Source organism: Pollicipes pollicipes, unplaced genomic scaffold (assembly GCF_011947565.3).
Source record: "Pollicipes pollicipes isolate AB1234 unplaced genomic scaffold, Ppol_2.1 Scaffold_4002;HRSCAF=4701_pilon_pilon_pilon, whole genome shotgun sequence".
Classification (NCBI taxonomy): Eukaryota; Metazoa; Arthropoda; class Thecostraca; order Pollicipedomorpha; family Pollicipedidae; genus Pollicipes; species Pollicipes pollicipes.
In genome coordinates this window covers 19,828,539-19,843,785 of record NW_023596420.1, presented here as the reverse complement: position 1 = coordinate 19,843,785, position 15,247 = coordinate 19,828,539, and the positions used below count along the sequence as shown (strand labels likewise).

At 54.9% G+C, this 15,247-nt stretch overlaps 1 protein-coding gene across 1 annotated transcript; it reads right to left on the bottom strand.

Moving 5' to 3' along the window:
- Window positions 1-82: 82 nt before the first annotated feature.
- On the bottom strand, window positions 83-13,887 carry LOC119093954 (polyphosphoinositide phosphatase FIG4; the record flags this gene model as incomplete). The annotated part of the gene is made up of 16 exons (XM_037216976.1): window positions 13,853-13,887; window positions 12,095-12,212; window positions 11,632-11,854; window positions 10,757-10,961; window positions 10,020-10,138; window positions 9,066-9,333; window positions 7,943-8,081; window positions 7,374-7,473; window positions 6,506-6,704; window positions 5,043-5,148; window positions 3,445-3,534; window positions 2,418-2,643; window positions 1,545-1,705; window positions 983-1,152; window positions 426-551; window positions 83-146 (listed from the first exon to the last, which is right to left on the bottom strand). Coding segments are annotated over exons 2-16 (2,283 nt in total), but the record flags the coding sequence as incomplete, so codon positions are not given.
- Between the last annotated feature and the right edge of the window lie 1,360 nt (window positions 13,888-15,247).

The following is a 15,247-nucleotide window of genomic DNA, read 5'->3' as shown; positions in this document are numbered from 1 at the left end:
GCAGCTGGAGTCCGTACTCGTGGCGGGGCGAAGTCAGCAGGGCGGCCAGCGCCAGCGGCGGCCGCGACGTCGGAGCCGACTGCGGCGCGCCGGCCGACTGCGCCAGTGGCGCCTCGTCCGACGTCTCCGACGTCTCAGATCCGCCGCTGCAGGAGCCAACACCCGGGTCAGGTCAGGTCAGGTCCTGCTGCGTTTAGGTGATGCGCTACCTCCGTCGGCCGCCGTCGAGGTCGCCCGGTTCAGGTTCTCATACTTCTCACACACCGAATAGTGAACATAGATGGCAATGCAAGGTATCCCTTGCTGGGCAGTCCTTCCAGGCGCCCATGTAAGCGTTAAGCCCCTCTGATCTGCGGGAGGGGGGGGGGGGGGGCGGCCGTGCACTCCTCACCTGGACTCGGTGCCCGGCTGGACAGGCTCCTCACCTGGACTCGGTGCCCGGCTGGCAGGGCGTCGACGCCTTGTCGTTGGCCTCGGGCGTCGCCAGCGGCCGGCGCCGCGTCCGTACGGCGAACGGAGACTCGTCCACGAAAAGTGCCGGCATGTAGTCCCTGACGGCACCCAGCGGTGTGAGGGCACGCGGCCAATGCTGACAAGGCAGCCACCTGGAGTAGCCTTCAAGTAATCCATTCTTGCTGCGTCCATCATATTTCAGTACTCGTTTTGTTGCTTTGTCGTGATTTCCCCCGCACAAGACAACGGAGTCACCGAGTCCCATTGCTGACAGCTGAAGTTCATGGGCCGCTTGTCGAAACGCCAGATCATGGCGGTTATGAATACCACACAGGGTCTTCCGCAGAACGTGCGACAGCGAGGAAACAATTCACCATACTGTTCCCCGCCGTTCAAAGATCCAATGGCACACCGATCGGCCCGACACTTCAACATCACACTCTGAAGTCCTCGTGTCGCGAAGAGATCATATCGAACGTCATGAGGACCATCAGTCCCGCAATCCCGCACGACCGAGTGCTCGCCTCACCTGACCGAGTGCATCATGTTGAAGTCGAACAGCTCAGAGAAGCAGCTGCGTTCGTGCGGTCGGTACTGCTCGCGGAAGGCGTCCGCGCGCTCGTCGCTGCTGGCGATCTTCACCAGGTAGCTGCAGCGCTTGTCGGCCTCGATGGCGGCCGCTGGCAGGTGGCGCATCACCTAACGCAGCAGGACCTGATCTGACCTAACCTGAGCGTTGATCTTTGCTTCCACATCACCTGTATGAACAGCGGCTGTACGTCATGCTTGTTACTTATGATATTCTGTTTCATACCGGAAAGTGGATTATAGTCACCATGCACCCAAATATGTCAAATAGATAATCGCTCACCGCTATGACCGGATCAGTTTGGTAGTGGAATAGGGAAAAGCAAATGTCGCCAAATCAGCGCTCACATGAAAACAGGGCAAACACACACACGATTTAACGGTCAAAGTTTTATCAAACGGTCCAAGCTTTCCAAGCTTAGCTGGTCACTTATGATATCCTGCTTCATACTGGAAAGTAGATTATAGTCGGTACACTCCGGCACGCGCACGGCTGGTCACACCTGGTCTGACCACCACTGTGTGGGGCTGTTGCGGTAGATGTCGCGGTCGGCCGGCCGGTGGTGGAGGTGATAGTCGCTGGAGAGCTCCCAGAGCGCCGGCCGGTCGGCACGCGGTACGAACGAGCCCAGGAACAGGTTTATGGCGTTCTGCTTGTCCGAGTCTGTCGGCAGGGACCGGGCTCGGTTGCGAACGAGAACATCGGTGGATGAAGTTATATCAACGTTTACAAAGCATGAACGCCGGGGGACTTCAGGTTTAGAACAACAACAGCCAAAGCGGGACTGGTGGACCCGCGCCCACGCTCGTGAAAAGGCGTCCAGCTTTGATCACATTCGTGTCGCATTCGTGTGCTTGACGTGAATGGTCGACTGACCGGCGGGGACATCCACCAAAACGCAAATACAGACACATATGTTCAAAACTTGCGCAGTTACACCCAGAACGCTATTTTGTTTGATTACATGCAGGCTTTTCGACTTATTCCGGTGTAGAAGTGAAAATGGAAACTTAGAAAATAGGAAGCCCAAAGTACATTCGTCAATACCACTGCGAGCCCAGCATCCAGCTCCGGACGAGCGCCGCAACGTCCCGTACAGACCCCACAGGCTGCCCGGTTGGGCCTGTCCACACGTCCCGTACAGACCCCATAGGCTGCGCGGTTGGGCCTGTCCACACGTCCCGTACAGACCCCACAGGCTGTGCGACTGGGTCCGCCCACACGTCCCGTACAGACCCCACAGGCCGCGCGGCTGGGGCCCGCCCACACGTCTCGTACAGGCTCCACAGGCCGCGCGGCTCGGCCCGCCCACGCGTCCCCGTACAGGCTCCACAGGCTGCGCGGCTCGGCCCGCCCACACCGCCGCTCCACCCACCGGAGAACGTGTTGCTGTAGTAGCGCTGCATGGTCTGCACAATGTCGTTGCCCTGCGAGCCCCAGTGGGCCATGTTCCGGTAGGTGCGGATGCGGTGCACGAGCTGCGAGCCGCCGTACTGCAGTGCCAGCATGTCGCCGTGATCCTCGTACATGTCCTCCAGGATCGACATGCAGTCGGTGTCGAAGTCGAGCTCCGGCGAGGGGATCGCGCCCAGGCTGAACAGCTGCAGGCAGCGGGCACTGGTGAACAGCTAGGCATGGTGGGGGCGGCCAAAAAGCTGTGGACGACAGGGGCGGAAGAACACCTACGGAAGGGCAAGGGCTGCCGAGCAGCTGCCAGGGGCCTGGAGGGGGCAACAGCCTGACAGTGATGGAGAAACAATGGCAGACAACACGTGGGCCAGGATTACACGAAGCCCGGCTAACTCTTGGACAACAGGGGCCAGACACTGGTCAAGATGGTACGCCGGGGTTCGCCATGACGACAAGAATCAGAGAGAAGGTGTGAATGACAGCTCCAGCACTACAACGAGGTTCCTCGCTGGAAAAGTGATGGCGTTTCTCATCAACTTGTGGTGTCAGAATATGATCTCACAAACAGGAACACTGTAGCGTAGTGAGGAAATCTACCCGATACGCAGGCCACGTCACCTGGGCCCCAGCGTCCGGGGCGGGAGGGGGACCAGCACCCGAGGTGGCACACAACCTGTGACTCAGCGTCGGGGCGGGAGAGGGAACCAGCGCCCGGGCAGCACACATCTGGGACTCAGCGTCCGGGGCGGGAGAGGGACCAGCACCCGGGCGGCACACACCTGTGACTCAGCGTCCGGGGCGGGAGGGGGACCAGTACCCGGAGTGGCACACACCTGTGACTCAGCGTCCGGGGCGGGAGGGGGGACCAGCACTCGGGCAGCACACACCTGTGACTCAGCGTCCGGAGCGGGAGGGGGACCAGCACTCGGGCAGCACACACCTGTGACTCAGCGTCCGGGCGGGAGGGGGACTAGCACCCGGGCGGCACGCACCTGGGCGGCCAGCGCCGACTTGCCGATGGCGAACTGCGCCGTGTTGGTGCGGTCCAGGCAGTCGACACAGTTGACCCGCACGATACCGCGCTGGCGGAGGCCGCCGCTCGCCGCCGCCGACTGCCGGCACGCGGGCGCCGCGTGACAGCACAGGGCACGCGCGGCCCGCGAGGCTACACGGGTACAACCCAGGCATACCATTACACGGGACATTATACACGCCGCAGATATAACTGAGTCCGGCGGGGGACATCAGGGCAGCAAATGTAATCAAAATACGACCGGTGGTGGTCCTGTGGGCTCAACGGCACTTCAAGTATGTAGCTGTACAGTATCCATGATGCCGTTGTTGGACATCGCTAAATAAAATGGCTCAAAGGGAATGTTTCGCATTTGAAGAAATCAAACAAGCATCAGATAGGCTGAAATAAGCTCAACTATGACTATTGGGATACTTTTAAGCGGAAAAAATGCTCCAGACAGCACAATTCTCTGGTTAGTAAATGCGCTCCTCAGTACGTGGTGGTTTGATTACGTCACCGTACCTCGCATAACACTGACTGAGCGTCAATTGATGGCCGTAATTCTGGAAATCGTGCTCACGAACGCTTTGACAATGCTATTCGCCTTGGACCTGATCACCGCATGAGTTACGGAATGGCAGAATTTGAATGACGCCAATATGACGTCATTACTGCAATGGGGGCTTTGTAATGCTTTCCCGATATACCGTTTCCTTTTTTTCTTGGGTCTGTGGCAAAGAAACTAAGGGGGCTTTGGTCTTAAGAAGGGAGGATTGTGAACCTGTGAATACTATTGTGTAGGAATAATAAAAAACCTTGCAATGAAAGTAGCACCTTTCAACTTTCTGCGGTTGTTCCTCGGTTGATCTAGACGCAGCCTCTGTAAACGCCCGCAAACCACAGAAATCAGCGCCAGTTGACGTCGCCGCGCCCGGGGGCAGCGACAGGCACCGGCAGCCCGATCCAGCAGCTCAGTCTAACAGCGGTCCGCTGCTAGTCAACCGGACTGGCGCCAGCCTCGCCTCCTCACCTGGGCACACTCCAGACGGATACGGACATCACCTGGTTACCTGGACATGTTCCAGACGGGCAAGGACGGAACCTTCTCACCCGAATATGCTTCGCATGGACATTGAAATCACTGGTCACCTGGATATTGTCGCCAGTTCATATGGATATAACTGCCTGCCGCACTTGTCGAAATTTCAGAAGGACCATCTCAAGACGTTCATGTGCTCCGCTGGAACTACACACATACTTACCAAGGCGGGGTCCCTCGTCACCCCTCATTAGCACTCAACAACTTGCAAGGGCGTCGCCATCGCTCAGCGGGACACCCTCGCCCCCGTGAGCTCTCGCCACCCCTCACCAGAACTCCTGAGGACGTCTTCGCCGCTCAGCGGGACCCCATGTGTTCTGGTCACCGCTCACAGAGACACCAGTGAATCCTCGTCAGCACTCAGCGGGACTCCCGATGCCCCCTGCTCACCGACTCAGTTTGCCCCGCAGCCCCGGCCCGGCGGGAGGCCGCTCTCCCGACGGAAGGCCGCTCACCTGCGCCGGCAGCGGCGAGGCGTACCGCTCGCCGGCGTTCTGCGGCGGCCGCGACAGGAACAAGCCCGTTTCCCTGAGCGAGCTGTTGGCGATCTCCGTCAGCCGCTGCATGACGCTGTCACGCCGCCTGCCGGCCGCACAGCGCGCCGCTCGGTCAGACCGGGGCAAGAGGTCGGCTCGCTCCGGTGCTGGGGTCAACCCGGCACAGGACAGACCGGCACCTGCGAGCCCCGTGATCAGGACACCTCTTGGAAGGCTGGGCTGCCGCCGAGGAGATGCTGTCGCGCGCATGCAAGGTTCTCCTTGGCTTGGAAGTAGCGACTGAGTTGGAACGTAATGCGCACGGATGCTCATTGGGTTTCCCATACGGCATACCACATGAATGTGGCCACGCTCCCAGTCGCCTAAGGCCACACTTCACTTCACTTGAACCGCGGCACGCACGCTGCTCAGTAGCTGGTGCTGTACAACCGACATTCGCGGATGGTTGAAACGCGGGCAGACACTGCAGAGGCATGATCTGGACGCCGTACTACGTTTCGCTGTCTAATCGTACACTTTGACTTAATGGATGACTAAACCACTTCAAACTAAATAAATCTGGACCTGCGAAATGAGAGATTTTCACATATGACGAGGGCTTCAGGATTTGCAGGAAGGGAGCATTACAACGGATTTAACTATACAGGCAAGTTTTGTTGTTTTGTTCTGTTTTAGAAACGTCCGACTTAACCATCACTTAGGCCGAAGTTAGTCACCATCAATGTCCATTCGCCTATTGTTTGATCCTTGTTTGATCCAAGTTAGAACCGGTATTCAGTAAACATCCTGATGCACTTTTGTGTCTGCCCGTATCAAGAAACAGTGATGAGACCAACACATCCGGCATGGGGCGGCCTTTAGGACACGGACGCTCTGTCCAAATGCATGGCTCGCACACCGCCAGCCCACTGCCATCCCCTGGCCCTGACCGCCAGCCCACTGCCATCCCGCGCCCCTGACCGCCAGCCCACTGCCGTCCCCCGCCCCTGACCGCCAGCCCACTGCCATCCCCTGGCTCTGACCGCCAGCCCACTGCCATTCCTCGCCCCTGACCGCCAGCCCACTGCCGTCCCCCGCCCCTGGCCGCCAGTCCACTGCCATCCCCTGGCCCTGACCGCAACCCCACTGCCATCCCGCGCCCCTGACCGCCAGCCCACTGCCATCCCCTGGCCCTGACCGCCACCCCACTGCCATCCCGCGCCCCTGACCGCCACCCCACTGCCATCCCGCGCCCCTGACCGCCAGCCCACTGCCATTCCTCGCCCCTGACCGCCAGCCCACTGCCATCCCCCCGCCCCTGACCGCCGGGCCACCGGGCTCTTACAGCTTGTTGGCCCGCGCCATGTCGAAGCTGACACGGCCAGCCCACTGCCATCCCTCGCCCCTGACCGCCAGCCCACTGCCATCCCCCGCCCCTGACCGCCGGGCCACCGGCCTCTTACAGCTTGTTGGCCCGCGCCATGTCGAAGCTGACGTATCGGATGCTGAAAGCGGGCGGCAGGAACTGGTTCAAATAGGCGACGGCGCGGCTAAAGGCCGCATGCAGCAGCGACTCGTGCGACCGCTTCTCCCGCTTCTTCACCAGGTTCACCACGAACAGCGGCGCGCCGTACCGCGACAGCAGGTCGTTCAGATGCTTCCCTGCGGCAGGAGAGCGCCGGGAGTCAGCTGACAGTGAGACGAGGGCGACCGATGCCGTCCGGAAGGGTGGGGACCGACGACATACACCCGGCGGCGTGGCAGTAGCGACGAGTGCGGTCAGGCGGCGCTCGCGGCCATGAAATATTGACACTAGGCAGGGACACACTGCTGAAGGAGGAAAACAGGTCACCGCCAGGTACGCGCAGAAATGGGGTACCAACAGATGGTGGCGGTAGTGAATCAAACGCAGATGAAAAGACGCATGTCATGAAGATGGTTGAAAGCTCACTGTAAAGGCCGCGAAAGTCACGGTTTGTGCACAATTGGAGTCCGCGGATCCCTACCGCTACAACTGCCATCGACTGCGAGGACCCGACCGTGTCGTCCGAGTCCTGACTTGAGGCAGTCAGCGCCAAGCCCGTCAGTATCTAGTAAATTTGTAACGTCGAAAGTACATGATGTATCAACGACAACCAACAATTATCGATTGAATATGACTGAAGAACAAAGCCCTTGTGAACACCACCTAAAATTACAGGACAGCCCGGCAGCTGTGGGCCGCTTGCAGTCGGTTAAATCCCGGTTCCCACCGGTCCCCACAGAGCGCAGTAGGTGTTCGAGGCACGGGACGGCAGGGCCGCGCGCGGCGGCCGCCGGGGCCGGACTGACCGGGCGTCAGGTAGCACGGGTCGGCCAGCTCCATCTGTATCGGCGGCTTGGGGATGCGGCTGGTGTCCTGGTACCAGTGGCACGGCACCGAGCCGCGCACCTGCCCGCCGGCACGGCAAATACCTCGCATCACACGCGGCGACGCCACACAACACTGCGGACCTGGCCGCTGCAGTCAACATTGTACCATGTACAACCGGCTGGGACGCCCAGCACCGCTAACACGGCCACAACCGCCCGGTTCAAACAGCTCTACACACCACATCTCTCTACGGATGTCAGTGAACGACAGTATCTCGTGATAACCTTCAGTTGTTGGCATCACTCAGAGGAAATTTGCTCAAGACTAAAGTCAGCGCAGCGACATTGTTTCAGCGGTGACTTGGCAAAGCTGCTAAAACATGGTCAAGTTGGCGTAGCCAAGAGCCAAATCCAGGTAACGCACACACCACACATACGTGGCTACGACACCCCACCCAACCACATAACTCAGAAGCGAACAATGCCACGGCTCTCTCGCTAGACCCACCGAACCCCGGCCTCGACCGCTCATTACACACTGTGCTCACCTGGACATGTGAGCTGAAGAAGCCGCGCTCCAGGGAAGAGACGCAAGCGTCGTGCACGATCTGCTCCGTCTCCACCTCGTTGGCGACGTCGCCAGCGAAGCTGGCCCCTCTCTTCAGGAAGCGGGTGCCGGCGAACTTGCTGCAGGTCATGGGAGTGGGCACTGACTCATGTCTGTCGATTACGGCATCCCTGGCCCGCACTCCACTGACTCATGTCTGTCGATCACGACTTCCTTGGCCCGCACGCAAGAACATAATGCTAGCCAGAAAAAATAACGTCATCTATGTTTTGGAAAGCTTGGGCAAAATGTGAGATTTACACGCAAATGTGTGCTGCTCTGCGATTTTGTTTGAACACGTGACACACGAGCCAGCACGCCTACCGAACAATCCGCGCGAGGGCTCAGTCACACATCTGCTCAAGACACACATCACCTCATCTTCTGGCAAAAAGGCCACCCGCTCGGTAACGTCTACTCCGGAATTCCCGCACGCAAAATAATCAATCATTCTTTCAACGCGTAAACACCAATGTCCCGATATAATCTGCGGTCAGGACAAACCAGACCCCCGGACCGGCATACTCTAGTCAAGTCGACCCACATCCTAGCATTTCCAGCACAATCCGTAAGACCATCGGGGGATCACGTTCACTAAAATACCGCAAACTTGCTGCAGCTGCTAATTCGTAGAGAGTCCTCGTAAGCCACTCATGCACTCTTCTTTAACCATTTTTTTTGTGGGGGGGCAAAATGTTGGCTTCAACATCGGCTGTAGCAAATGTCACTAGACTGTAGTAGTACCGGCTTCTACATCCTGGGTAGCACCGAACTGTGCGCCGTACCAAGACTGTATTCACACTGCGGTGGTGGGGTGATGACAGCACCACGGGACATGCCATTGTGAGCTGTGGAAAAATGTACGAGTGACGAAGCCTTCGTTGTGGACCTCTTGGAGTTCAAAAACTGCTTTTCGGGCTCACACATTTCTTTTCATCCCAGACAGAGAGCAGCTGGTAGGCCTTTTTGGCAGACCCAGCCGCGCTAGCAGCGTGGTACTGTGGAGTGCGCGCAGCCAGCACGAGCAGCACACGCTCGCCGCATGACGCGCGCTGCAGGCTGACCTGGATCGGCGCGCGATCAGCGTCAGGAAGAGGTGCCGGCCGTGCAGGTAGAGCGTGGCCTGGCCGATGTAGCCGTGCGTGACGTACAGGCGCCACTCCCAGCTGAGCTGCCGCTCGGCCGGCGCCAGCAGGTGGCCGTTCCAGACGAAGCGCCGGTGCGGCTCGGGCCGCACGCCGGCCGTCGGCTCGCGCACGCGACCACCCGGCGCCAGGCTGTCCGCCGCCGCCGCCGACACATCAAACGTGAAGCGCGCCTCCTCCACACGGCCTGGGTGTCACACCCAGCGGCGTCACACACAATCCTCCCGTCACACCCAGTGGCGTCACACACAATCCTTTCATTACGCCCAACGGCGTCACACACAATTCCCCGTCACACCCAGCGGTGTCACACAATCCTGTCGTCCCTGTGCACCAGTGTTTCGGAGAGTGGTAGAGGACTTCATGCCCTCATTCGGGGCAGGTGGGGACCATCCAGGAGCCGGGGATGCACCGCCCGGTCGGGCACGTGCCGTGAGCCCGGACAGGTGGGACCTGTCCAGGAGCCGGGGATGCACCGCCCGGTCGGGCGCGTGCCGTGAGCCCGGACAGGTGGGGACCTGTCCAGGAGCCGGGGATGCGCCGCCTGGTCCGGCGCGTACAACCATGGCCTGGAAACGGCCGCGTACAAGAGGGGTGACGCAACCGGTCATGCATGGCGGCGCGCGATCGATGTGCACGACGCTCATACGCTGGCTAGTGCAACCGGTGCTACTCAGCGGCGAATGCCATACCCGTTACTCTGTGAAAACAAACAACCTCCCTGGATTTCTCGCTGTCTTATCGTACTGCGTTTGGGGACACCTCCCACAACAGCAAATCTCGAAAGAACCAGAAAACGCAAGTCTGCAACAACATTTTTTGCAGAGCATTACCAACTCCCCTCTCAACAGGTAGGACACGTCATAGCCATACCTTCAGTCGCTGTTCCTGTTTTGAGGAAGTCATCGCCGAACAAAGCGTTGACATCTTCTGGGGTCAACTTAGGCATGGCGGCGTTGTACTGCAGCGTATGGGTCAGGTCATAGCTGTAGCTGAAACAGTCCCCACCACGGCTGTAGGCGGCCCGTCGTCAGTGGGTTCGACGCTGACAGTGCCGCCCGGGCAACCACATAGCGAGCTCATCACAGTGGACTACTTCGAAGAGAACACAAACAGTATGCCCGCGTTTTACCAGGGAACATCAGAGAACAACATACAAACATGGTCCTTCAAGACAATACAAGTATCTGCGCTTTCACACACTTCTGGGATTGCCTCCAGCGGTGCGTGAAATGCCACTCTGAAGTCCAAATATCCCCAGCAATATAAGAATACGGCAAGATTCGCCCGTGACAACGGCCATCAAAATATCGACACAAAAGAGAAACGCTCCCACACACAGTGGTTTTAAAATACATCCAGCCTAACCGAAAACGTAGCCTTACTAGTCGACAACCCGAGCACAAAAAACGCGCCAGGCAACACTTCTGGGTCGCTTAACACTTATCTGACAGACCGAAGAGAACGGCACGGAAAGAGGACTGTTCCCGAAAAATTGCGTAAAGTAAGCTAACACCTTCACCAAAAGATGTTATTCCCTTCCAGAAAATGCATATTTTCCCGAATACTTAGCAGCCACCACTAGCACAGCCGTACAGCTGACGGCCCACCTGAAGTAAAAGTTACTGCCCATGGCGATGCTCTGAAAGAGGCGCAGGTAGCGCTGCTCCTCGGGGCTCGACTTCTTGGTCTGGTTGGGGATGTAGATCATCTTGGTGTCTTCGATCTTGTAGATGACATGCGGTCCGATGACGGCCACGCGCCGCCGCTGCGTGATGACGATCATGTAGTAGCCCTCCGTAAAACGGACGAACCCTGCGGCGGGACCACGGCAGCCGTTACATCTGACGGAGCAGGCGTTTGCGGACAGCGGACAAACCCGGAGCAAACGTGCAGGCCCCACTCTGCCCCCTCCCCTCTGCCCCACCACGGTCTTGACAGACATGCGATGAACTAGTTACGCTGTCGCGTGATGTACACGGTACAAAAGTAATGCAAAACGCGCGAAAACGAGCGACCGCCAGTATGCTGATGATGTTTGTGCGTCGCATTTCCTCTACAAAGGCAACACTCGAACACATCTTTCAGTACAAGATCTCATTTTAACAACACATAACTCTGCGCAAACTTGACGTGCGTGCGTGCGTGCGTGAATGTGATACATGCCTACTATATGCATGTGCGCGTTCCCGGGGGTGGGCGTGGGCGTGGGCATGAGCGCGTGTGTATGTGTATGTGTATGTGCATGTGCATGTGCATGTGCATGTGCATGCGCGTGCGCACGTGTGTGCGATGCATGACTACTCGCGCATTGAAGTTCATTCAGACTCAGTTTGCCAAGACCTGCAAATGCTGTCATCGTCATGTAATTGAGCATTCAAGGCAGAGGTTGTAAAAGGCTCTCACTCTAATCTAAGACGACATAGCCAAGGCGACAATATCAGCCGATGTGAGCGGCGTCCACCGAGCATGCCCCCGCACTGACCGACGATGCCGAATGCGGAGACCCTCCTGACGAGCCCCTGGGCGTTGGCGCCGGACGCACGCAGCCGGTTGCCCTCGTCCAGACTCCTCATGATGTCCCGTATCTCGGCGGCCGAGTACTCGAGCGCGTCGTCCACGATCAGCAGCTCCCGCGACTCCGTGCGGTCCAGTTTCAGCACGCGGAACCGGTCCTGCTCGTTGTTGGAGCCAATGACGAAGAAACGCTGTGGCATGAGGTCCGAGCTTAAGGGAACATGCCCGGGGTAACGCTGAAAACAATGTCATTGTTTTCGTGTTTTGAAGGACGAAAAAGTCATTCCATTCGGTATGAACACGCATACATCTATCTGTAGTACTCTGGAGCCATACAATGGCAGCCAGTCTGACAACATAATGATGTTAAAGCTGCTCTGTAAAATCAACAGTTGCCATTATGTGTTGAATTATATGATTGAGGTACTCACTGCTTTTGTTTCATAAACACCAACTTTCTGTATGGATGATACCAATGTCACAACCTTGACATGTTTCTTCTCTTCTGACTCTTCCATAGTTATTCGTGCTCACTCTTCAGCCAACCACCTAGTGGGCAGAGATATATCAAAATTCGTCGATGTCAGCATTCAAAGATTTTGTAAATATTTGTGTCTGCCATAATACCCAAACCTATTAGGTCACCACAATGCAGAAAACCTTGCTGAAAAGCCAGATACTTGACTATGACTGAATACTTTCCAAGATAAAAATGCCCCTGTTTATCCATGGAAAGATCTGTATTGAAAGCCAATGAAATGAAATGAAAGTCAAATTATGTGATACTTGCATGTTAAAATACATGACTTGACAGGAACAGTTTTTATTTGATTTCACAGTACTTGCTGGTACTTGTGATAAGACAACTTGGTTTCTTATGAATAACATGAATACAATCCCACAATACAAATGAGCCCATTTCACTCCGGACAACTGCCAATATAATGACAGATGCACAACAGACTAGTATTGATGAGCTACAACTTCATTTCACCAGCTCATGGAGGAATAATTGATGGAAAGTATCCCTAAGTCCAAGATCTGGTGAGAATAAGGTTATTTGCTCTGTTGCCACATAAAACTGCCTTTTCCAGACATAAATACTAAAGTGTGGTAAACATTTTTTTTAAAAATGGGTACATTGTCAAAATATTCAGTCAGTTCAGTGTCATGCATGTCCAGATGTCTCTATTTGTCAGGCTATCACACATGAAACCCTGGATTCACTGCCTGTTGGTCCTAGCCTTGCATGTGGTCAGCCAATCAGCATCAAGCTGGATGGCAGTCAACCCAGAATCAAACAGATCAGATGCCCCTTGGTCTGCAAATGGGCCAGGCAAGCCAGATGCATGAATCACCAAGTCAGATGGGAGGGATGGTTGTGGGGTCCAAGGGCAAGTGCAGATGTCACCACAGAACTGGAAGCCTGATAGCAATAATTGAAATTTACACCTTATGCACCCTACTGAATAAAATTTGGAATGATGAATGGGTACATTTTACTGTTTGGCACTGCTTCAACCTAAAAAATGTCAATAACAATAGCATCCTTCTGGTGTTCCCAATAACAATATGGCAGTCACCAGCAGCAGTAGGGCAAAAAGTGATCAAGGTGACAATCCACTAATACAAATGATAAGACATGTCCAGCCTGTCATCCACTAGCTGGTTGTTGATTGAAAGTCCCCCAGAAGACAATATTAAATTATCATCTTTTGACATCTAATAGGATCCAATCCAATCCAATCCAATTCAATCTGATCATGCAACCAACCATCTAGTCCATCTGATGAACAAACCATTGGTTGTTGGTTGGATGCTTCCAAGACATCATTATATCAGCTGGGAATACAATATAGGGACATGGCAAATAGGGCAACATGATCATGGGTATCATCATACACCATTTTGTACAATGCAGGGATAGAAAAAGCATCCAATCATCACATATTTTTCAAAATGGCATCTTCTTTTGATAGAATGCAGTGATGGAAAAAGGATAACAGGGGGCGGTCTCCACACGATAAAATCATTGCTGTATGGCGCTGCCCCTCCGAGTATGTTTTCCAGTATAACGAGCACGTTTTTAGTCTGGTTTAGCACTTGGTTCAAGCTTGGGTTGGGGACATACCCCCATGGCCCCTTGGGCACGCTCCTGCCTCTATGTGAGAAACAAGGTGTAAACATACCAAGAACATACTCCAGAGCAAATTCAATATCACCGCACTGACATAACTACCAATGACGTACCCTCGATGTTCGGCCGCAGTCTTGTAGAAGCCGAGCGCTTCACATTTGAAACACGGTCGCCATGACTGTTCTAAGTGCTAATAAAAGTGCGCCACTAAATTCAGCGGCTTTCATGAAACAAACAGCACGGATCAGCAATCTCTTGAAAGAAATGTTCCGCATTTAAAGATATCCAGGCAAACATCAGACAGTTTGGTAATAGCCCACTCCTAACTATTTGTATTATTTCAGTTTTACTTCGCTAAACATCATACTTTCATTGAATTTATATCTGTTAAATGGAACGTTCCATATTTGAGACAAACATGAGGTGTGATGAAATAAGCTCATTTGCAAATATTTACATGCTTTTAATTATAAAAGACTCCTGTACGCAAAACAAATACGATACTTAGTACTCAAGCTCCTCGATGCATCTTCGTTTCTTTGCGTCGCGGAATGTGTGTACGACGGAGTTGTTGGTAATGCTGTACATTTGAAGATATTGACGCAAGCATCAGGTGTGATGAGATCAGCTAACTTGGGCAAGTTGTATATTTTGAAGCAACGGTGTCGATTCGGATTTTTTTTGCGTGGGCCACTGCCCCCCCCCCCTCCACCCCCTATCGGTAGTCCCCATCTGCGGTTTGCCCCTCCCCCCACCCCAACCTTCTGGAACCTAAGTATGAACATGCAGAACATTCAAAGCAAGTGCTCAAAAGTATGTTGAATCTTGAGGTATATAATAGTTGTTTCAGTGGTAAAAGCAACAGAGGAAGTGCAAACTGCTATGCAAGTTTAAGTTCAGTGCAGCAGACGGAGAAAGTCGAACTTTTAGAGCTCCGCGTTCGTACCACATATGCTGGAGCATTTGTTGTTTTTGCTGCTTCCGAATTTTATATTTCCACAATGAATATGTCTCGCTACTTCTAGTCTAGTTTTGTGTTACTGCATTATCGTTTTAACATCATTTAGCGCTGTCTCAAGCTCCATGGGCTGCAACCAGCTGCGTTCGCTGTTATATTCTGCCACGACGTGTCATCGAGAGATAAATTACGCCGGTCGATTATAAGCACCCAAAAGCATACTTTTTACTAGCCGCCATGTTGGAAAGAATCCTTGAAATCTGCCGACATCCAATTCGACGCGGACATTGAATGGACATTTACGAAAACCTAACAATCGAAACCGTACGACTTAACCGACAGCGGTAAGCGTCCGATAATGGTCTGCAAAACAACATTGGGCGCTTCAAACATGCCTATCGTGAATGATGCGCTGCAGCCCGTGACCCGCCTGGCGGCTACCTGCCCGGGGCTTCCCTGGCAGCCTTTAATAGTCACACACATCAAAAT